Here is a 24,828-nt window from a genome sequence, read left to right as displayed (position 1 = left end):
GAGTGGGGTGAATTTGTGATTATGTATTTTTTCATTTTCTGTCTTCTGCTTCTTGAACATAGGCTCCATGAGAATAGGGACCTCGTGTGTCTTGTTCATCTCTACGTTCCCAGTTGGCAAGAGCAGTGCCTAGTACATATTAGATCATCCACAAATCTTTGCTGAGTGAATTGATGCTGCCAAGCTAATTGGTTTTATAGTTCTTTAGTTGCCTTTTTAGGGCACATCTGAAAATCTAATCAGCAATTAAATATGAATAGGTTTTTAATTTGTCTCTGAATTTTTAAGCCCCAATTAAGTGAAAACTTGTAAGCAGAAACTTTTGAGTTAACAGTTACCTTAGAAGGATTTTAAATATCCATAAATTAATTTCAGTATTTGAATTTTAAAATTAACATTAAAGAATGAACACTGCTTCTCAGAAATGATGGTCATCGCTAAGTAATTCAGTCTGGAGCCTGATGCCACTCAAACATTTTTGTCACCTTCTGAGCAGCACTGCCAATTAATCAGAGTCTAGCTCTTAAAATAAAACCTGTTTACTACCCTAAGGTTAATCCTCAAATACATAAAGTAATAACCAAAAATTATTTTTCAAATGCTTCAATCTACTTAGGTTTATTTAGGAAAGAGTACAATTTCACTGATCAGTAATCATTCATGTCCCATGACTTGGTTTCTTCTTAGCCTTGAATAAATGTGTTCATTTGTATGTGACTTGAGGCTTCAAGGTAAAAAAGGTGACTGTAGCCTCAGGCTATTATGAATCAAAATGTGAAATTACTCTCCAAAAAGAAAGATTCATTGTGGAACTGAGTGAGTCTGTGTTAGTAAATGGAGAGGAGGAGAAACGGAAGTTATTAGAAAACAACAAAACTGCTTATAATTCTAGGAATTTTTTTAAAGCTACATGGCATGAAAATCAAATGAGCATTTAAAGTAAAATAGAGTGGACAGGGATAACAAGGCAGAAATTATAGTTATATCAATTTCACAAGCACTTACCTGGGGAATCCATAGTTTGCATAGTTGTGAGAAAGCTGAGAGTCTCATGAGAAATAGACACATGCCCACCCACAAATGCTCTAATACCAGACGCTGAGGGGGCGTGGCTGTTGTAGAGAAATGGGGATCAACTGCTTCACAGAGGAAATAGCCTTGGAGCTGGACTTTGACCAATTAACTTAATTTTGAGAGATGGAAGAGGAAGAAGGGTAGTCATTCATCTCTCAGGAAGAGTGGATTCTAAAAGCCTCTTCTCTAGAATGTACCAGAGCCATAAATTAATAAGGAATCAATAGAGAGTTTAACCTTCACCTTTGTATTTGTGGTTCCTGGCTAACATTCTACAACTATTATTGGAGAGGTTGTGTCAGGAATGGGGTGCATTCTCAAGTCTGGATTGTTCATGAAAACAGACAAGAATCCTAGTAGTAGTTAAAAAGCATTTTTAGAGACAAATGATGTGTAAATGCATCAGTACAGAAATGTGAAGTAAGAGTAGTGTTCAAAGTATGTTCATAGTAAATGCTTGTGTTTAGAGAAAAAAAAAACATTCTAGGAAGCTCGGTGTCACTCCTTGCATGGCTGTTGGTGAATATGTGTTCAGGACCAGTGGCTTTTCATTGTGTGGTACACTGTGATGGATTAAGTCATTCTCCACTTAGCATTGGCTATTATAAATAATGATGCTATAATTATCTTTGTATATACATCTTTGTGCCCATTTTTCTACTTCATTAGGATGCACTCCTAACAGAAATACAGACACAATTCAATGACTTTTTATATTTACTGCCAAATCAATTTATTGAAAGCTTGTACCAGTCCCTGTCTCACCAATAGTGCCGTCTGAGGTTGTCTTTAAAAGTAAGGCCCAATATATACAAATATTGAATCATTATGTTGTCTACGTGAAACTAATATAATGTTATATGTCAATTATACATCAGTTTAAAAAATAAGGCCCAGATTAGGCATAACCAGTTCAGTCAGATTTGGTTCCAGCTCTGTATTTTAAAAATCCAAGTCATCAATCTGATTACCTATACATCTTCACCCTCCCCACCCCCACCTCCACCCAAAAACCAAAGTCATAGATAAGGCCTTTGAATTGCTTTACAATCAAGTAGAATGTAACTCAGAAAGCAGAGATCAAAAAGTCAGCAGGAGAGAATAACAGGAGGACACTGGCCCTATGTTACAGGCAGCCGCTACAAAAGATTCCCACAGTCATACTTGACAAACTCAACTTTTTTATTTCAGCTCAAAGAAGCAGCACATTATCAGCTCACTTTTCAGTACAGAGGTCATTTTCTGGTTCTGATTACAGGGCACCAAACGTACTGACAGATGTACTCAAGTGAATTTGATCCTTCGTTTTGTAAATGGAAGAACAGCATGAAAGTTAAATGGAGGGGGTGGGGAGCCTACCTTGGAGCCTGTCACTTGGGTTTAATTTCATCTCGTCTTTGACTTTAGAAGAGAGAGGACTTTGTGATTTATCTCTTTCTCTCTGTAATAAAAATGCTCATTGTTCGCATCTCCTTTTGGTCTTTTCTTCACCAGTCTTGTCTCAAGAAGAGAACGAACTGGGAAAATTTCTCCGATCCCAAGGCTTCCAAGATAAAACCAGAGCAGGAAAAATGATGCAAGCGACAGGAAAGGCCCTCTGCTTTTCTTCCCAGCAAAGGTGTGTGGCCTTCCTTGGGGCTCTATTTGGGGGATCTTCTGAGCATCTGGGACCCACTCACTCATGAAGGGGAATCATCCAGTGCTCTTTAGAAGGCTCTTGCCTGAGACCAAGAAGCTACACTGTTGTCAATTGTTAGTGTTTGCATTTACTTTCTGATTAAGATAAGAGGTATGTTTTTTTCCTCCCTATTAAATATTTCAAAATTTTTTTTTCATATTTTTCTGGTCTATAGGGGGCATTTTATACGCCAATCACTGATTCCTGTCCTAGGCTTCTTTTCAACCTTGGCATTGCTCATAGCAATCAGTCTGGTCCCTTTCAGCAGCTGATTAAAGGAGGAGCCTAATGAGATCAGGTGGAAATACCCCTTCTCTGCTCTCAGTGGACCAATTAACTTGAGGGAGGTGTTGTTCAGGACCCCCGGAACCATTCTGCTCAGACCCTGGACAGCAGCCTCACTGGGGAGCATGTTAGAAATGCAGAATCTAGGCCCCACCCTCAGAACTGCTGAATCCTCATCTACATTTTAATGAGCTCTCCAGCTGATTTTGATGCATATTCAAGTTTGAGAAGCTCTGATGCAGAGGAAATTGCGGTAAAAGAACGACTTTTTTTTTTTTAACACTCCCATGACTCATTTTTATGGTCCGTATAGAATAAGCAGGAGCCCTGCATACAGTTGTACTTTGTATCTGAGAAATTGACACTTCTTCTCTCCTCCTCCTTCCCCAGTAACTAACAAGCCTCCAAAAATGTCACTCATATTAGGCAGAATTATACCTAAATAAGGCTTATAGGAAGTTTCCAAAAGTATTCAGGCTATAAAAATTTTATTTTGATTGTCCAACATTTTCTTCTGTTAATTTCTTCTCACTGCTTTCTCCCTGTGGTCCAAGAGCAGGACATCAGCCTGTTATACAAGTGAAAACTCAAGAAAGGTGGGGTAAAAAAGAGACCAACCAGGTCCATTTTTCAGTGGTCCCATTCCTGGGCACTTTGGTTCTTCCTAATGGCATTTTGACATTGACCTTGTGGTTAAGGCCAACATTCCTAGTTGTATGAAACCATTTCTAATAGTTCTCTACCCATTTTCCAAGAGAAGTTTTTCTTTATAATCTTGAATTGTACTATTTAATCTTATAATTGTTTTTCTTGATAAAAATAATTCACACTCATTCCAGAAAAATTTAAAAACAGAGACAAACCATAAGGAGAAAATTAAAAAACACCTAAAATTTTACTAATAGAGATCCACTTTTAACCCCTTGATGTTTCTATGCATATACACTTTCCTCAGCTTTATGAGAATAATTGATTCTTGAAAAATTTTTCATAAATTCATAAATTCTCAAATGTTAAACATATAATTATCACTTATTTCAGTGGGAAAAATCTTATGCAGACCTGTATGCCAACATTAACATTCATTTATGAGGAAAAAGCCAAATTCCTGGACATAATCACTCAAGAGTTACTGATCACATAATTATTTTATACTGTGACTATCCTGTGATACCCTTTCATACTTGTGTACCAATTACCTCATAGAGCACACATATGGTACCTTAAGTTTATCACATCTAACCTTTGGATACAGACAAAAACAGTAAAAGAAATCAAAATCAACAAAAACAATGCAAACAATACTTGAAAGTATCACTACTATAAACTAGCAAACTGCCCTGTATCCATCATTTAATGCAGCTTGGACAACTTTGCAGTTTGGAAGGTGGCCTCCTACAGATGGCTCTGGTTTCATGGCACTCAGCTGCTCACCAGGCACATAAATCCAAACCAGTCCTTCTAAACATGAAGAATAAGTAGGAGGATTACGTAGAACTCCTATGAGGTTAAATTCTCAGACCTTGAATGGACATAATTTGGAATATGCCAAAATATATTTTTAATATAAACAGCATCATATCATACAATTTTTATATGGTATTTTATATAGTATTAGCAAATTGATTTTTCTGATCAGACAACACCAACACCTTTTTATGTCTATGTATGTGTTTTTTTAAAAAAACATCTACAACATAGTATTCCGTTATCTGGGCTTGTTATGATACATTTATCCCAAGCTCTCCTGTCCACTATTTTGGTTGCTTCCACCTTTTCCTTAAAAGATAAATGCCTTTGGAATTATGCACTTTATAATTATTCCCATTGGGTAGATTTTCATGAATGGAAACAGGCCAGTCTGTCACTGAAGCTTGATGGTTCCTGTGGTTGAGTATTTCCTTGGTCTAGACTCAGTCCCTTATACTACAAATGAAGGTTTTCACCTTTCTGATATTACATGAAGCAAGTTACAGGGGGAAAAGTGAGATGATTTTATGTTTTTTTCTTTTCTTCAAGATCTTAATGTCTATCATCATGTCATTACATTTTCAAAGGTTTCTGTCCAACTTTAAAACAGTCAAAGAAATCAGAACTATTTTATTCACAAGACTCTTTTTCAGACAGTTTAGGAAAAGTGGCAAATCCAAGGGAAGAAAAAAGGGGTCCAGAAATAAACGGGATTCTTTGGGGGACAGCTGAGGACTATTTCTCCCTTTAAATAGAAGTCTTCAATTTTATAAACCTTCACACCAGCATTTGTTTTACTGACTTCTTTGCTAGTCATTGCTACAACTGCTCATTCAATCTGATGAATGGTGAGTAGTAAATTTAATCCAGTGGCGATAAAGCACAGGCTTACTTTATGGCACAACAATATGTCTTTGAAAACATCCTGCAACACCTAGGTAGGATGATGTGAGCAAGCTGTTTTTAGAGAACTGCTGAGTATTTAAAAATAGTACTTTACAGATGAAAGGAAAACTAAAGAAAATAGTAAAAGATGTTTTTTTCTTAAAAGTTTATCTATAATCTTACAGTGCTATACACAGGTAAGGCATTGCACACATTGATGGAACTTCCAAGAGCTGACTTCATCTCACTAACACCGTTGTTCCCTTCACCTGGATAAGTTTACATTTAAATCGAAATGTAAATAGTCATCTCATTTTTGTTTCTTGAACCTTTTCTCCGCAACTTCATGGAAACAGCTGTATTTTACAAGTGTAATTCATCTGACATTTCCCGCATTGCCTAGGAGGGTGGAAGAAGCAGTATTTCCCCCTCTTCCCCAAAATAGATATTTTATCTAAAGTTTGATATACATCGAACATTATTTTTTGATGAATAAATGATGGTATGTTATGGCCAATATTATAATTATTTTATACCCAATTCATGATATATTCATGAATTCATTTTCATTTCTGACGCAGTATCCTTAAGTTTTGTTTTTTTGTAAGGATCAAATCACATCGCCTATCTGAAAGTGCCTACATGGTAAACATGCATTCAGTACATGCACTTCTTCTCCCTCATTCCTAGACCATTTAAAAATGCTTCTATTCGTGCATCATTCTCTGACTATTGGAGTAAGCAGCAAATGCCCAGGCCTTTGGAGAGAAATCCAAAATGGCCCAGCCAGGGAGACCCTAATCATGCACAGGTCCATCCCTCCTCAAAGGGCCAGGGTTCAGAGGAGCAGACGGCAGGGAGTGGAAGAGTAGAAATGGCAAATGGTAATACCTTGATCTTCCTCCATTAACACAGGACTGGTTCTAGCTTCAAACAAGTACTCTTTGCCCAGGCACAATGCCACCCCCAACAATAGTGACGGAAGTACTTTCCAATAGTACAGTGAAGTAACAGTAATCTAAGAGATCAGCACATGGGTAATCATCTCTGGTTGACTCATCAGCTCACATATATTTCAGTTATAATTGAGCAAACATTTCTGCAGCATCGTCTAAGTTCCAGGCATGGTGCTAGGCTCATGAGTTTAATATTGGCAAACTGTCAAGGATTCAAATGGCTGGGCCACTTAGTTTCAAGGTCGTGGTTTTATCCTCTGGTTTAGGTTGGCCTTGCGAAATCCTTTGTGTCGATTTCACCAAGAAGTGGAGACTTTTCGACATCGGGCCATCTCAGACACTTGGCTGACGGTGAACCGCATGGAGCAGTGCCGGACTGAATACAGAGGGGCATTACTATGGATGAAGGACGTGTCACAGGAGCTTGATCCAGACCTCTACAAGCAAATGGAGAAGTTCAGGAAGGTAGGAGATTTTATGAGGGTTACCAAAAGGGGTACCTGCTGGAAGGTAATGAGGTGTGATTTGAATCCCTCTAGTGAAGAAAACATGACTCAAAAGCACCAAGGATGCAATTAATCATTGCCGGTGTCTTTTTATGTGACAGAATACCAATTACTGTGATATATAATTCTCTAGGGATAAGAGCAAAGAGACAGCTGGAAATTGCTGGGACTTAGTAACTTGTTCTAATTGAAGTCAGATTTTCACATAATGTGCACTTTTTATAAGGTTGTCACTTTTAAATGCTTTTCATGCATAACTAAAAATCACGATTAGATCAAATAAAACTGGAAGGTGAGAACAGACTATTGGGGAAATTTTTTTTAATTGCTAATGAGTATTAAAATTAATAGAATAATAATGCTCCTTTGTTTTGTGAAATGGTTCAGAAGCAGTGGGATTAATTGTAGGATTAAATAATGTGGCATTGACTCCATCTATAATAGACTACTTCAGAAATTTGTCTGAGGAAAATACATATCTGAGGAGATGGGCATGCTCCTGAATTTCCCTGAAATAACTGGTGAGCAGCAGAGGAACAATGTTCCCTTGGTTTTAATTATCTTTTGTCAGTTTAGCTCTTTAGAGATATAGTCATACAAGGATACATCTTACCACTAGGTGGCAGGGATACATTGAGTATGAAAATGCAGAGGTTTTTGTTGTTGTTGTTGTTGTTGTTGTTGTTGTTGTGTATATACTATCTTGGTAGTTCTTTGGTCGGCTTGGATACATTTCAGGGTGTGAAAGAAAAAAAAAATCAGCCAAATGTTAGGTTTGACATAATATTGTGTCAACTGTCTTATTACTCATTTAAAATGACCCATCAATATTGCTTAAAATCCCTAGATTCCCTGTACATCATTGTGGAGCTGTGAATGGGAAGCCCAGTGGTACACAGGAGGTTGGCCATGTGGGTTGTGTTGGATGTGTGGGATGGGGAAAGGAGGGAACTTCTGTTGCTTAAAAATAGTGTCACCAATTCTTAACCTCAGTATTAGATTGTTACAAATTCTTTTGAAAGTCAAGTTTTATTCTGGTTTGTAATTTAGAATCCCTGCCTATGAAGGAAATCAGAGTCTGTTTTAGTTCTGATAATAGATGACCTTAATGTGTTAGCAGCATCTAACTTCTTAGTAAGGCAGTCTTCTGAGCTCATGGAAAAACAGAACTGAAGAGTCCTTTAAAGATGAGCTAGTGAAACTCACTCATTCTATAAAAGAGAAAATCAAGACCCCAAAATAGTAAATTAAACTAGATGTTGGTGAGCCCAGGCTACGTTTGAAATTTCCTGACTTTCTTATCAGACCAGTAATTTGGTTTGTCTTTGACACTTTATTTGGGGATTAGAGGAGGATGGGGGATGGTGTGGAGAGGTTAAAAAAAGAAAAAGGAAAAAAAAAAACACCAACATTATCTGCAGGGTGTAGTGCCTGTCACTTTATATCAATGATATCCTTTGAGACTTGTAATAACCAAGACATAGATTTTATTTTATAGGTGAAGAAAATATACCTATATTAAGTGATAGGCCCAAGGTCAGACAGGGAAATGAAAGTCAGAAAACTAGCATAATTTTTATCCTGTACATAATTTTTTTCCTAAGAGAAAAAAAGGAAGTTGAAGAACATACCTAAAATCGAAAAGGGCATTTTCATAGTAATGCCTCTCCTGTGATTTATGCATTCAACATTTATTGAGCACCTTCCATGTGCCAGATAATAAAAGTAAACATCCGATTTCTGAAAGGTGGGAATTTCACGTGGAATTGTTTTTATTTGGTTTTGCTTTACAGTGTGGTTGCTAGCTGTGTAAGGATGAAATAAAAACCAAGCCCTTCGTCATTTGGTTTGAATGTTGAAATGTTACCCACTCTTTAGTATCATCAATCTGTTGATTTTGGAAAATATGGTTTAAAAAAAATTCCTTGCTATGCAGAAGTAGCTGAAGCAGTGCTTTACTCCACAGTCTCATGTGTGCTGGATTTAATTTAATAGCAGAACATTTTTTTTTTGGAAAGAATTTTTTCTTTAAGAGGTCAAATACAAATATATATTTGATGAGGCTGGACTCTCTGTGAGGACAAAGCCTGGACTGGTTCTCTTTACTGCCATAACCCAAGGGCCAGACCAGTGCTTGTCCCCAAGTTAGCACTCATATCGATGGCCAGATCCCAGTCACTAAGTCTGAAGTGCCAAGAGCATTTTTATCTAACTGATAGAGCATTTTCACCACATGCACCTGACCTTATGATATTTGGAAACTGACACATGTGATTTTGCAGGTAAGAAGTAGTGTTACTAATTTGCGGCTTGCTGCCCTTCTTTGGAATAAATTTAAATTGTGGAGTAGTCTGTTCACTTGGAGTTCATAGTTTGAAATTGAACTTTGAGAAAACTTTTTCGTTTTGTCCCAGTTAGGATTCCATTTTAAACAGCTCTCCATTGACCTCTCAGGAAAGTTTCTGAGACCTCTGGTGAGCGGTCCAGCTGCAGGTGGCTCTTAGAAGTCACTGTGGGAGGGGAAGTTTCTGTTTCCTCAGAGTCTCCTTCTGCCACCACCACATTTCAGCTGATGAATTCTGAACTAAAGTAGTAATTTGCTATAAATTCTATTCTTCAAGTTCACACTTTCTGAGGAGACAAAATTCTAATTTATACCTTACAAATGTGATCTCCCTGATTGCAGTCTTCAGTATTTTTAATTCATTTATTCATTCACCCAGCCAATGATATTGAAGCCCCACTGTGTGCTGAGCCATGTGTGGAAGGATATAGTAGTGAATAAACAGACATGATCACTGCCCTCTGTCATATGTAGTCACTTGGGGATAGTGCCAATAAGCACGATGCAGTATGATGAACCGTTGTCACAGTAGCACGTGCTGCCACACCAAGGAGGGGCTGCCCAGAGGAAGTGGCATTTAAACAAGAGTTGAAGGATGGGTGGGAAGGAGCTGGTGGAGGGAATAGGGATGGCAGAGTAGAGTTCTAGGCTGAGGAAGCAACTTAGACACAGACCTTTAGATGAAAGCAACAGGGCACTTCTAAGGACCTGAAAGATCCTTACAACCAGAACACAGAAGGCATAATGGGTGTGGTAATGGGACGGTGGTGCCCAGACGATGGAGGCTATAAAGGTAAGCAGAGCCAAACCGGAAGGGATGTCTTTCAGAGGGCTGACGCACTTCTAAGGACCTGAAAGATCCTTACAACCAGATCCTTACAACCAGAAGGCATAGTGGGTGTGGGAATGGGATGGTGGTGCCCAGACGATGGAGACTATAAAGGTAAGCAGAGCCAAACCAGAAGGGACGTCTTTCAGAGGGCTGACGGGGCATAGAAGGGTGTTGAGAAGGGGAATAGAAGGGTGTTGAGAAGGGGAGGAGCATGGTTGAATTTGTAGTCTCACTAGCTCACTCGGATTTTTATGTGGAGAAGGGATTGGAAGGACCCAAGCCTTGAGTCTGAAAGAGCTGCCAAAAGGCTTTCGTATGAACCCAGACAAGACATGGGTTGCTCGTGGAATGAAGAGAGCAGTAGACCAAAGAAATATACTATTCTGTCCCAGACTCCGTAATAGTACCACTTTCATTACAGAACTCTTCGTTCTTTTTAGAAATGAGCAGAATAAGGATGGATGGATGGATGGATGGATGGATGGATGGATGGATGGATGGATGGATAGATAGATAGATAGATAGATAGATAGATAGCAAGATCAAGTGTACTTTCACCTCCAACCAAGACTTTTTTCATAGTGTTTCTCAAATGTTAGAAACTTTTTAAATAACACACAGTGAGCTTGACTGAAATGATGAATACAAAATTTTTTTAAAAAAGCAAATAATCTGTTTCCATTCTGGCACCCTTTGAAGCACATAGGCCAGATGACAGAGCTCTCAGCAGCAACATTAATAAGGATTTATTAAGTGTCTATATTTGGGGATGGAAATACAAAGACGTGAAAAAGCTTGATCCCAGTCCTCAGGAAGGACCCTGCTAGTCATCTGTTCCTTGTCAAAATTACTGTGATAAACAAGACACCTGGAGAGTGTGGCCATATGTAGCTATTCTCCCAAAGACCAAATAATAGGAAATGGTGGACGAATTTAAATGGGCGGACCTGGGTGACTATGTGCAGCTGGAAGGCCCTCCTGACAGTGTGACTCACCCCGGGAGGGAAATGGACGGGAGACTACACCGTGAAGTGTTTTATGAGCAGTTACCACGTGTGATATATGTGCCCTTTGAAGGCAGAGTAAAAGGGTATAATTTAAAAATAGAAGTCAGCTTCTTGTAGCAGATTACATCAGCTTAAGTTGTGAGCTCACAGAAGAGCTTTTGCAGCCTGATGCCCTTGAGAGAGTCCTCCTGTGGTCAATTAAGTGTCTTGTTTTTCTCGAAAGTCAGAAATGGGATGGAGGGTAATTATTCTAAATGGAATAAAAGCTGTGTTAGGTGTAAGAAAATAGTTCTGAATCCTCTAAAGAGATGATATAGAAATGTATAAGTGGGCATTCGTATGAGTTGGAGTCCTTATAGACAAGGACAAGGAAACTGGCATTTTAATGAGGGCCATTTATTAAATGGCTTAATGAAATCCTACAGCATTTGTCTAGTGTTTCAACACCATAATTCAAAAGGGTATCTAAAAGGTAGGAATGTGAATGATCCACACTGGTATTTTCAGGCTCATATCTATTTAAACTAGTGTTAGATTTTGGAGAGCTGTTAATTCACTGAAGTCATATTATCAAAGGATATGTTACTTTGAGAAGGTTTATTAACAAATAGTGGTGGCTTAATAGGTGGGGCCTTATTAGGGTCATCAGTCAGTGATGTCCCTGTGTCTCAGCTGAAGGTTTGGGGCGACAGAGTATGGTCAAGGACTAGTAAGCAGCAGTATTGACATTAGAGGGTTTTTTTCCTATGGACAAAGACTTGGGTTAATTAATTTGACAGTATCATTAATTACCGCTGAAATCATTGGTCTTTGTCAGAGGTCAGGCTCTTTTAGCAATGGAGGGCAGGCCCCATGAGAGCTGGAGACACCACGTAATAATGCAGGAGTATCGCTACTCAGCCACTTCCCTGTTCTGTGATACAGGCCTTTCCTTTTTGGGGGCCTTTCAGCTTTCTTGCTTAAACCAGTGTTCTGCTTTGGTTTAGTGCCAAGGGAAGGGCTGAGATCACCCCAACAAATTGTGTTGAGTGAGCATGGAGAATTCCAGGTTTGGGTCCATATAGTGGACCAACGCTTTGTAAGCAGTACCTTGACTCTGGGCTTTGCTTAATTCATACATAAAAGGAGAGATGAGCTTGACCCATTATCTCTTCTGTCTGCTCCAGTTCTAAAATTCCATGCACTGGTTTACATTCTTTAATGAGGTGGAGGTTCCTTTTTATAAAGCTAACATTTTCTTTTTTGTATGTTTCATAACCCTCCATTTTCATTTATTGGGTTTTGGTGTGTGCTTGTTGTTTGTTTTGTTTTGGTTGTTTAACTAGGGCGCCTGTTTTTTGTGGTGCCCAAGAAGATTGAATGTAGCTGCTACACCCCACCCTGGGGTTGCTGTTTCTTTATACTACCTAAGTGCCATAGGAAAAACATGCCATTTTCACATGGCGCAACTGGGAAGGGAACAAATAATTACACCCTTGCTTTCATTTCTGAATTTCATGAGATGAGGCCTTTGGGGCTTCGTGTATCTTGATTGATTTCCCGTGCTGAACTTGGTGAATAGCAAAAATAAGTTTTAGGGTCAAGCCAAGACCATTTGGAATAGCGTGCATGAAACAGATAACTGTCTTAAAGCTAATGGTTGGCTGGCTGGCTGGCTGGCCGGCTGGAAACAGAGAAGATGAAAGTGCCTGACCCAGAGTTGGGATGGCTCTGCGCTCTGTCCCCAGCACTGCCTACCACAGCTGTGCCAGCTCCGATAGGTCTGTAAGTGTATTACAATGTTCTCATCCACTAAAGGATGATGGATCACCCCGCTCTCGTCCAGCTGTAGCATTTTTATTATTTTTTATCTAAATGATTAAGCTCTAAAATCGAGCTCCTCTGTAGAGCAGTAGAGACTGCAGCAGGGCTGACAGTCGGCGTAGCGTTTTCCTCCCACACCCAGTAAGTTCTGGTCTTGCTGGGTCAGCTTGGTCTTGTTGCTGTTGCGCTAATATTAGACTCTGGAAAAGACAAATGTTTCATACGTAATTCTTGGGTAGAGGAGCCTGTTGTGTTTACAAACTGATAATACTTATCTCATATTTAGATAGTAATACTTTTGAAAGGGTCAGAAATCTGTGACCCACAGGCCAGTCACCTGTTTTTGTAAATAAAGTTTTTTATTGGAACACAACCATACCCACTTACTTATGTCTGTGGCTGCTTTCAAGATCCCATGGCAGAGTTGAGTAGTTATGGCAGAGACCCGTATGGTCCGCAAAGCCAGAATATTTGCTTTTTGTCCCTTTTCACTAAAGAGTTTGCTGCTTCCTGATTTATAGGCACCTTTAGCACACATTGAGGTTAGAAGTTTGGGGAATTAAAAAATAAAATTTAATTACAGTAAAACAAACAAAATAATATTTATCCTCTTAATCGTTTTAAGTGTCCAGTTCAGTAGTAAGTATATTCACATTGTTGTACAACAGATTTCTAGAACTTTTACATCTCGCAGAACTGAAACAGTAATACCCATTAAACAACTACTCCTCGTTACCCTCTTTCCTGCCCCCGGTAACCACCATTCTACTTTCTGTTTTTATGAATTTGACTCCTTTAGATACTTCATATAAGTGGAATCATGCAGCATTTGTCTTTTTGTGACTGGATGATTTCATTTTGCATATCTTCAAGTTTCATCCATATTGTACCATATGGCAGGATTTCTTTTTTAAGGCTAAGTAGTATTCCACTGTATGTATATACCACATTTTATTTATCAATGTATCTATCAATGGACACATTTGGATTGCTTCCCCATCTTAGCTATTATAAATACTTATGCACAAAGTGTGCAAGTAACTCTTCAAGACCCTCCTTAGAACCCCAAATACATAATAAACAAAAATAATATGCATCTTATAAATGTTTATATTACTGAATGAAATTTAATCATGCCATCAAATAAAAATGAGACTCAGGCTTTGCAAGCAAAGGGTCATTTGATTTTATCACATGCTAATTTATAGTTTATTTTATCTAATTTCTATAAGAATAGTAAACATTGGTATGGTTTTTAAAAATAAACACATAATACCGTAAAAGCTAATATGCCCACTTAAAATGGATTTTTTTCATGGCTTGGGAGGTAGAGAGGACTGCTTCTCTTGAGATAAATATCGAATGTTTGCATGTGGCATTTCTTTAATTGTCTGGAGGGAAAGCTTGCTTAACTTTCAAGTTTCAGAGTGGACTCTGGACAAAAGTGAGTTATCGAAGTGCGAACTGATCCGGCCCAGGATAGTTTTCATTTTGCCAGCTTGTCTGGCTTTTCTTCCTAAGACTTACGTGCGCTGGATGTCATATGCAAGCCTGGTTCCTAGAATTTCATGGATAATAATGTACAAAGCATACAGATTTTACTGGGTAGAACCATCAGGTTCCAGGTTAAAATGCTGTTGTACAGTGAGCCCGTCTCATAACAAGGGCTCCTCAGTGCTTCAGCAGCTAGAATCTGTTGGATGGATTCATTATTTCCATGTTTCATCATGTTGTGCTTTTGGCTGCAGGGTCAGAGGGATGGCTGGTGCCCAGGACCAGCAAACTCCAACCCCCATGCCTCCCCAGCAGCCACAGACTGTTCCATCTGCCTCTGTCTGCTTTGGTAGCTATTGAAGAAGGTGTCATCTTAGATTATGGTTAAAATGGAAAATCACTGTGTTCAAGTAGTTTGATTTACTAGTTACTATCTTTCTAGTTTGTCTCCAAGTCTGTCATATCTATATAACTCTCTAGACTACCCTCTTCCTTTTCGTTCGCAGCTCAAATATCATCTTTCCCAGCTAGTCTTCTTATTCTCTCATGACAAATTAGTTGCAATTTTTACCATCTTCTAGAATTTAGTATAAAAGAAGACAGTTGCACCCTAGTGAGTGGGCCTGGCACTCTCATTTTAAAATGTTTATGCTTTAGGGATCTATCTCACTATACTATTATTCTTATTTTCAAAAGTGATTTTACCATTTTAAAAAATGGTTCACTTAGATACACAAAATAGAGTATAGATTTTATTTAATTTCAAACAGGAGTAATATATCTACCATTTCCTCAATGTCAATAGCTTTATAGTACTGTAAGTTACTTTTATGAAAGCCAGAAAGAATTTCCTTTAAATACATTCTTCTTTGCAACCAGACTTTTCAGTGACAGAAAAAATAGTGATTTGATAGTTGTCTAAATTGTCACTTTTACATCAGACTGAATTTATAAATCAGCAATGGAGGGTTAATATTTCAGAAAGAAAGCTCTAAATCCAATTGCTTTAAGAAAATCCTACATTCTATGTTTGTTTGTCATCAAGGAATATTGAAAGGTTTTGAATCGCATTTTTAAAAAAATGATTGAATTATTTGTGTGAACCCCCAATAAAGCATTTCTAACAAGATTTGTCCAAGGAGTATTGGCCCCATACTGGAGTTGTAGACTGTCATTGGTTTCACAGATTTCCTTTCTCTCAGTAAAACTCAGAATTCCCTGGTATCTCAAGCCCTAAATCTATCCATACTTTAGTGTTTGACCTATCAAAAGAATGAGTCAATGGAAAACTGATGCTTTCCATTTATAGTTCTGAGATTTAAAAATGAGATATTTAATAATTCCTTGGTCTCCAGAGGACTGATATAATCCTAATCTAAGAGGGAATTTAGCCACTGGAGGCCCTCACATTACCCAGTTTATGACCTGGTCAGTGGTGGCTCTGTTCACTGAAGCATGCAAAATTCTTCACCACTTTCCACTAGCTTCTCTCAAAGAGTGGCTTCCCTTTGCCTTCTTTAATGAGTTTTTGGTAAAACCTCAAACCTTAAGTAGAAAGCAGCTTTAAGTATGTGTGCTACCCTTCTAATATAAAATTTTCAAGACAGTTCCAGGTAAAATAAAAGTATCCTAAGTGAAAAAATTCTGTTTCTTGATACAGCAATTATCTCACACTAAATCATTATCCCACATAAAATAAATGAAACTCATATATAGAAGCCCTAAAATATTAAACTGGCCAATTTTACATGAACACAGGGAGCCCTAAGAAGAAGCAGGTCCTTGAAAGGCCATTAGTATAACTTTGAAATGAAATTCCCACATGCATTAATCAGGCTTCTGTTGTTCCCATCAAATGAAATATGATTTTAGGGCTTGGTAACACTTCACAGTTGATTGGCTTTCTATCCAACGACCCTTCTATCTGTCCATCCATCTATTTAAATTCACTCCCCAGCTGTGATTCTGAGACAACCATTGTCATTTAGATGCTGATTCCTTACTGTGGTTCTTCTGGTGACTGCTGACATTGGAATAAGGGATACTTCTTAAGATAGATTAATTATATAAACAAATTGAAGGATGCATTTTTTTCTGCTTTGTTCCTTTAAATAGTTTTTTTCCACCCCCCGAGCTTTTAGAGGTGAGACTCTGCATTCTTACAAGCAAAAACTATTCATGGGTATTAGTTCATGTTCTGAGAGATGTCCAAGCAAAGAGACTTGGAAAATACCCACATACAGAGAAGAAGAACCATATGAAAAGCCCGTAGATTAATGCATGGGAAATAAATGAAGAAATTTCTCAAATAGACAGGGAAGCTGAAAAGAAGCTAGTAAAGTAAAATATATTACATTTAGGATCTTGTTTTCTTTCAATATTTTCATCTTAAATTAGTGGGGAAAAGATACAGAAGAACCTGGCAATAGTAATTACTTCTGGGGCAGAGGACTAGATTAAGGGACGCCTCAAGAGGAGATAAGATAAACAGAGACGAGAATGAACTTGGAGTTTTACTGTATGCCTTCTTGTGCCTTTTAAATCATGTGGCATGTGCACGATTTAAAATAATATGTATAAAAACTAATGAGAATTAATGAGATTAGAATGAGAACAGATAAGATTTGGTCAAAGGAAAAGTATAATGATGAAACAAAACTCTTAAGTTGACAAAAACGGGGAGGATGTTTTTGTTTGTTTTTAATAAAAAAGGGAAGAGAGAAGACAGGCTTTAGAGGCAAAGATAGGAAGCTCATTTCCAAAGGTGAAGTCATAGGGCAGCAGGATGGAGGAGGTTGGAGGATGAAGTCACCTTCAAAAGCGATCAGCAGGGAGAGCCTTGTGAGGTGGTTAAGTCACTGAGGAATAAAAGGATCAAAAATAATGCCTGAGAGAAACTCACCAAAATCAGGAAAGATGAGCATGTTTCTTTTAAAAGTCTTCATTGTTCCAAGAGAACAGGAATAAACATAGTTATGCTTTCCTGAAGGGGGGAAAAAAGTGAGAAAGGAAGAAGATAATTCTCCTCATTACCCTCAGTTGTGTCCTAGAAAGACCATGTTCTTTGTTTTGCACCAGTGAGAATGTAGAAAAAAATCTTTTCCCAAAAGAATCAAAGAGGGAGAAAGCAGTTACTTCAGAGGGGACAGACTTCACATTTTCTACCCCAAACTAGGGCTTTTGGGTTGGGATGAAGCATCCCATAGGCTGATATTTGATCTCTCATCTTGGAGGTTTTCTTCTGGCTCTACTGACTTGTCCTGTGTTCATGTCCACTTCTAATTCTCATTCATGCTAGTTAGCATACTTTGTCAAAATCTTTCCCACGTTGTCTCTCTCGACTCTTTTCTCTAAGTCTAGCATTTTCATCAGTGCCTCAGTTTCATCTTCCAGATTTTACAAACTGAACCAAGAGTATTTATGCTCCTGTTAGCCCTAATTTTGTCCTTAAAATTTCTCGAGAAGTAGTATCAGTTGTCATAAATCAAACTATATCCCTTTGGCTTCTTAGTATTTCTTTATTACAAATTTATTTTCAGTGTTCTCACTAGGGCCTCCTATTGCTCAAGTTTAAAAAGAAATCAAAATGCATGCACATTCTAAACCACACATCTTTTTGCGCACACATTATGGATTGGGCTCCCACTAATGAAATATTCATGTCAAAAATCAGATATGACTGGTAAGGCATAAGGACATAGTTGCTCTCACGGTTTCCAGAGACTGCATAGCATACTCAGGTTTCACTGGAATTTTATCATAGTCACCACAGATCAAGTGTTTTAAAATAAAAAGTCTGAAGCATCTTTAATTTTAAAGCTTTTCATGTTTTCCTCGTCCAGGCTGTGTAGGCGATACTTCCTCACTGTCCTTCCCCAAGGCCTGCCAGGAAAAGCCAGTGATTTATAAATTGAAGCTATGTCAGCTAAAGCTTTTATTGGTACTTATTATCCAGCTTCTGTCTGCTTTTAATTTTAATTCTCTGCTGAAAGAACTAGCTTTGCCTTAAAAAAAAAAAAAAGTTTGTACGTCCTCCTCTTTAAAATAAAAAAGTAACAGCTAAAAGTGGTGATGTAAAGGAAAACAGTGGTTAGGTTTCCTAAGTTAGACTCCATCTTCCCTATCCTTAGTGTATTTTAGGTTTGGGGCGAAACCTCTTATAGTCTATATTGACCTACTTGTCCCTCTTCTCTCCTTGGAATGTCCCCACTCTCCCCCCCATTCTGCAGTTTCAACTAATGAATTGTGTAAGTAAAGTAGGCATTAAGAAGTTGATGTTAAGAATAGAAGGTTTTGAAAATAAAATGAAGATTTGATCAACTTTTTAACTTATTCTTCAGTCAAGAAAATAAAGACAGCATATTTTAAGAGAATGTTAAACATGAGTTGTACCAAAGTCAAAATGCTGCTCTTTTTTTAAAATATACATTTTTTTCATAGTATAGAAACACAGAAGTTATTTAAGCTCCAGAGTGAACTATATGATAGGTTCATTTATTCACGATATGTAACACATTTGAATTTTTTCCCAACTTAGGGTTTTTCTTAGCATTCTGTCTTATTGAGCGATGTAAGCAGCTATTTAAGTATGTACAGAATGCAGACTATTTCTGATGAAATATTTGTAAAATGCTCTTGAGTTTACAACACTGTTTCTTATTCATTACTTCACTAAAGCCACACAGTAGCTCCGTGAGGGCGCGAATGCTTTATCCCACTTTACAGCTATGACCACTGAGGCGCCATGAGTCTGACTGACTTGCCCACAGCCGCATATATGAACCAGGATTCAAATCAAAGTCTTCTGATGCCACAGTCAATGCTCCTCTCACCACTTCCGCCCCGAGTTCCTCCTAATCCAATAAGTGGATCTGTGTGTGGTGCTAAGTCGCTGTAGGAGAAAAAGTCTCTGCGGTGAAGGAGACCCAGCTAAGTAGCTGCCACATCTTCTAGCACATTCTCTATCCTCTGTACTCATTTTCTCTGACCCCAAAGGCTCATTTGACTGTCACCTTTAAAGTGTATTTGGAATTTTTTTCTTTTCACCAAACCAACCCATCAATGTGTCTGTCCTCTGAATATGTAGTCACGCTTCAGTATTCAGCATTCAGCACTTCACCGGCTCCACCTTGTTCTGAGTGCCCTTCTGAAGTGGCAAGGCTGGTCTCGGGCATGGGGTTCTTGGCATCAGGTGCCTGAATCCTACAGCTGTATACTTCAAGCTCAGGGCCCCAAGTGGATGGTAAAAGGTTCATGGATGGAAAGTGGCCATCACAGAGGCCAGCACAACGGCAAGGATCCTGTGTGGGTTGACTGGCAAGTTTAAAGCTAATATACTGTTGAAAGGTTTTTCCTTGTAAGAGGAAAGTAACGGAAGCTCTGTAGCAAACAGGCACGGAAAGATAGCAGGCCACTGGCAACATTTCCGTTAATAAAGGACATCTTCCTATCCAGCCAACTAACCCTGAGTTAGAGTCTCTCTGGCCTGGTTGAGTACAAGAATCCTCTGAGAAGCCATCTGGGTGTGGAGAACCCTGGATCCCACCTAAGGATTTTGATTCATGAGGTCTGAGGTGGGAACCAGGAGTCTGATTTTTTAACGAGATCCCAGCTGATTTCCCTACTGGGGTCCATGGGTCACACCTTGAGACCCATTTTCCCAGCACACCAACCATGGAATAGTTGATACAACAATGACTGATTCATCCAAAAAAAAGATGATTTTTAACAAGAATATTTAATAAGACGTCAAGATGGATGTCTATTAAATGATTTATTTTTAAAGTTTTTTTTTTTAAATAGAGTAAACTTGAATTACATGGAAAAGTCACTTAAATGAAACCACTTGATTCCCAGGAATCCTACTAAATGAAGCATTATTGTGCTTCGGGGTACTCACCACACATGTTTGCGTAAGCCCTAGAGCCTAGAGATTTGTGTAGCACAGACACTCAGATACACTCACTTTGTTTGTCTACAATCTATATTAACCTTACTAATTAAATCGTTTCTTCATTTTCAACTAAACCCTCCTCGTTGTTCTCCCAGTCGACTCAGAAAACTTAAAGAGCTAGAATGGAGCCTCAGGTTAGTTAATATCTCAAATCAATTACTCAAGATCATGCTGCTTTGTGGGCATGCAGTAAACAATTTTGAGAATTAATTTATACATGTTAAACACAGGGAATTTTCCAGGAGCAATCTAGCGCCGTTAGTGTCTTGATATGCATGATAAAAAAAATGCTGCTGAGTCACAAATAAATCTTTCCCTCCATATCCTTCCCTGTTTGTGTGGTTCATCCACTGCCTGAAGCTGGTCCATCCTCTCAGGATCAGAGCAGCCGAAGACAAAGGAGCCTTCACCACCAGGTCCTGCAACATTGCCATCATGTTACTCTGTGGTTTGTTACAGCTGTAACGAACGTTACTCATAAGAAATGATGTCCTGGCTTTGAGTTACTTTCTGTAGTAAGTACCAAGATGTTGAGAAAGAGGGGTGATAGGAAAATAGTAATTCTCAAATATCATTTGTCACAGAATGGCATTTCTGTGCTTGTGGAAATGCATTGTGGAGGCCGTGAAATCATAAATAAAGAATGTCAGGAAAATAGTACTTTGTCGTTTTTTTGACAAATGTTCAGCCATTCTTGAATAGGACAAAAGAAACTTTGAAGTTGGATGTGTTAGTAGAAATAATAACAAAGTTAGTAAGTATATTTTTTAAAGTTTATCATGTGCCAGCTACTCTTCTAAGAATTTGACATGAATAGACTCATTGAAATTCTCAGAAGGGTAGGTACCATGATCCCCTCTTCACAGATGAGGATTTTGAAGTTTATAGAGAGTTCAAGTAACTTTACCAGTGTTACACAGAATGTGACAGGGCTAAATGGCAAGGGGTTGTAAATTTACTCAGGTTACCTCTATACATACAACTCCTTGTTTTTAAGACCCGATGTGCATGGTGGGGACTTCTAAACTTCTCAGTTAGCCTCCCTCGTTTCAGTGTAAATGTGAGTCTATCCAGAATTCTGCTTCCTGTTAGCACTGGTTTAAATCATCTCCCTGGGGATTCTCTCAGAATTCCACCCCACTCTTCCTCCCCCGGAGGACATTAGGCTGACTGTGCCCTGCAGGTACACAGGGGAGATGGCATCCTTGAAGCCACCCTCTATCCCTGGTTCCTTGTTTGTCTTTGGGGCAGCATGGCCAGTCTGGGCTGGCATAGTGTATCCCTGAAGGCTGTTGGCTAGGCTGACACGTGGTCTCTGTCCTCAGCTCTAGCAATGTTCTAGGAGCCTCAGCCACCTTCCCTTGACAGATTACCTTAATGGCAACTCAGACTGTTTTAGACTCCAACTTGGCCCCCAACCCAGGGTCATTTCCTCGCAAGCTCACTAGCCAGCACCCTTAGCCTCCTTCCTCCTCCTTCCTTAGATCATTGAGAGTCTCTGGATTACTTCTTCACATACCAAGAGCCCAGGGAGACACTGGGCAACTAAACTGGGCCCTCCTTTGTCAACTGAACTGCTTTAGTTTGATGCAGCTGATCCTATTTGGAATGGAGACAAGCCTTGCAAACTCCCAGTTAGGTAGTAGGGGGACACCACATTCTGCCCTTGGTTTTTCCCTTGGTGCTTTCTCTCCCTGAGACAAAGTTGGGCTCCTGTGTCGTTGCCACTTCCTTGACAGACCACCCAGGCTCAGGAGGGGATGGGCAGGTTTTCTCCCTTCATCATTCTTGTCATTACCCCTCCCCCCATTCCCACCACTGTCATAAGAAAAGTATGATCAAGTCCACCAACTAAAGTGGGAGATAAAAATTGTGTAGTCCTTTATTGTCTGGCAAAGTCTTAGTTTTTAAGCTTATTATCTTACTGTGGACTTGAAAACCCCATTGGGGCTGTCAGAAGCCAAGAGTACCACTTTGTATTTGTCCTGCAGCAATCCAAGTGAACTGTCTTCCACACATACCAGGCAGATGTAGGCCCTAAGCTGACAATGGAGAAGGTCAGGTGCATGGGCAGGCAAACAGAAAATCACGACGACATATTTCCCCCCCAAAAAATATTTCTTCAGTTTCCCATAACTGGAACATAAGTATTCTCACTCCAGAATCCACCGTACTCACTGACCGCTAGAGTGAATGAAATTTGGGTTTTTGCATTAATAGAAAGGAGCGCGGATAAAAATAAATCAGACATGAAACACTTCACTTTAATCCAGAAGATATCTTCAGTTACAAAAGTAGACGCCAACATTATCAGTGGATTCCTGAGAACAATTGAGAGTGAGAAAGCAGAAAAGAATAACAAACCATGAAAGTGTACTGGTTGGCTAGACATTTAGTTGAGGGGCCCAGAGTCATCAGCTCCAAACTCAACCGATATTCCTAACCATAGATGGCTTGAACCTTCACGAAATTCTTTCACCATGTTCAGGAATCTAAAATGGCCGTCAGTAGTCAACTGTATTAAATTCAGTTTCCTGTATCCAAGTGTTCTTTCCGTTCCTTTTCCATTATACTTTTCAATTCCTTTTCCATCATCAGTCTTATCTCTTTGATTCCCAACCAAACCCCTTTCATACTTACCAACCTTCACGTGGCAAGTGCAGACTCCTGCTTGCATTCCCTTCTCGGTGGCTTTAAGAAGCCTTAATTACCTTCGTGTCAAACATATGATCATGCTTTATCTCAATATCTCAACAAACACTTTGCGAATATTTTCGTTCAACCTGCTTTCTTAATTTATATTTGTCTACAGTGCCTGGTGGGGGGTCAGATTGGATTAAAATATTTCTAACAGTATTTCCACTTCATTCTGGTTTTCTAACATTTCCTTTTGTCGGAAGACTGCGTATCTGCTTCAGGCTGCAAGTGAAAGCATATTATCATCTTTATACAAGAGAAATCTATGGTTAGGAGGAACTTTTTGAATATGTGTGTGTTTCACCCAAACACGAGGGCTTTGTGGGGGGCAATGAAGGCTTTATATAATTGAGTTTATTCACTTTCAAGCCATGGCTATGTACCAGGAGATATGCTGAGCATTAGGTATATTCAGCATGAGCTTAGGGCAGAGATGGTTAACATATTCGGGGTGCTTACTGTGGGTCAGGCATGGGGCCAGGAAATTTTGCATGCATTACTTCATTAGGCTTCTTGACAATGCTATGAACTAGAAAGAATTAAAAACCCCATTATACCTTTTGGGGTAGGATATAGCCTAAATCTGTAGTGAGACGTTTTTGCATGCCTCCCCTTAAAACATTAAGGGGTAAGACAATGGGGAGTTTTTTCTCCCTTGACAAGAATAGCAGAGGGCAGGATTGAAGAGATAGTACAGGAGGAAGGGTGGGGGAGACTCAGTCAGGGGAGAGGAGTTGTAGATCTGAAGTGACGGCTCCATCACTGTTTGCTTCTTGTTGCCAGGGAACTAAGCACATACAAAATGAACAGTGTTACTATGTAGGCAGCCCATTTTTCCACCTGCACCCTCGACACTTGGCTTTCTAGGCAGTTAATTCTCTATCCGAGAGGCGTGTCAGATAGACATGGAAGGTACAGAGCAAGAAAGTGGGGTTTCTGCCCTGAGTAGACTTCCAGACAGTCTGGAATTGAGGCAGACAGGTACATGATAACTCCAGTGCTGTGAGCTACACCCAAAGTCCTGGAAATAGAGGAGATATGATTAATTTCTCAGCTATTCACTATTCTGCTTTGTCTGGTAAATTTTTTTTCTCTTTTCTCTCTATTTCATTAACTGGTGCCTTTTCTGTCTCAAGCTAACATGGCATCTCTTGAAATCCTCATCAGATCCTCCATTCATCATCATGCTCACATTCTTTAAGTTACTTAATCAACTGTCACAACTTCAATTCCACATTCTCAGTATTGACCACTAGACCTCTCTAAGCCAGATTTCTCTCTTAATACATACAAGAAGGATACGAGACTTGCTGGGGCGATCGCTTCATAAGTTACATAAACGTCTAATTCCTTGTCATACACTTAAACTAAAACAATATTGTATGTCAACTATAATTGCAAGGTAAATTTTTAAAAATTTAATAAAAAATATAGAAGAGAACCTCTGGGCAACACTAAGGTCTCTTCATAGTCCATATTCCAGTGTCTAAACAACTTGCCATGGCATTGGGCCTCTCTCCATTGCCAGTCTCCTCCCCAGACAAGCAAGCCTCTTTTCTTTACAACTTCTCCCGTTTTGTTGATGGCCCTACTAGTCTCCTAGGCCCCAGACTCAAAACCTGACTCACTCCTTGCCTTCATCTCCTTTATCCAGTCAGCTATCATTTATATCTTGCTGAGACTCACTTCGAAATACTTTTTGCATTGGTCCCTTCTCTTGCTTCTCATTGCAACCACCCCAGCCTTGGATTTTCATCACCTGGGGCTTTAACGTAAGATCTCCTAAACAGATGTGACTCCCCCTCTTTTCCTCCCTCACTTGCTCCTTTTTTTTATTCTCCTTG

The 24,828-nt window shown here is 39.1% G+C and overlaps 1 protein-coding gene across 1 annotated transcript in view; it reads left to right on the top strand.

The window, feature by feature from the left end:
- Positions 1 to 24,828, top strand: part of ICA1 (islet cell autoantigen 1) — a 132,923-nt gene that overhangs the window by 26,180 nt on the left and 81,915 nt on the right. Inside the window, exons 5-6 of the mRNA XM_006911940.3 lie at positions 2,569 to 2,692; positions 6,615 to 6,813. Of these exons, the coding sequence (XP_006912002.2) occupies positions 2,569 to 2,692; positions 6,615 to 6,813 (323 nt within the window). The remainder of the gene's footprint in view (positions 1 to 2,568; positions 2,693 to 6,614; positions 6,814 to 24,828) is intronic.

The sequence above is a fragment of the Pteropus alecto genome, unplaced genomic scaffold, assembly GCF_000325575.1.
Source record: "Pteropus alecto unplaced genomic scaffold, ASM32557v1 scaffold21, whole genome shotgun sequence".
NCBI lineage: Eukaryota > Metazoa > Chordata > Mammalia > Chiroptera > Pteropodidae > Pteropus > Pteropus alecto.
This window is presented reverse-complemented; position numbering and strand designations above follow the sequence as displayed.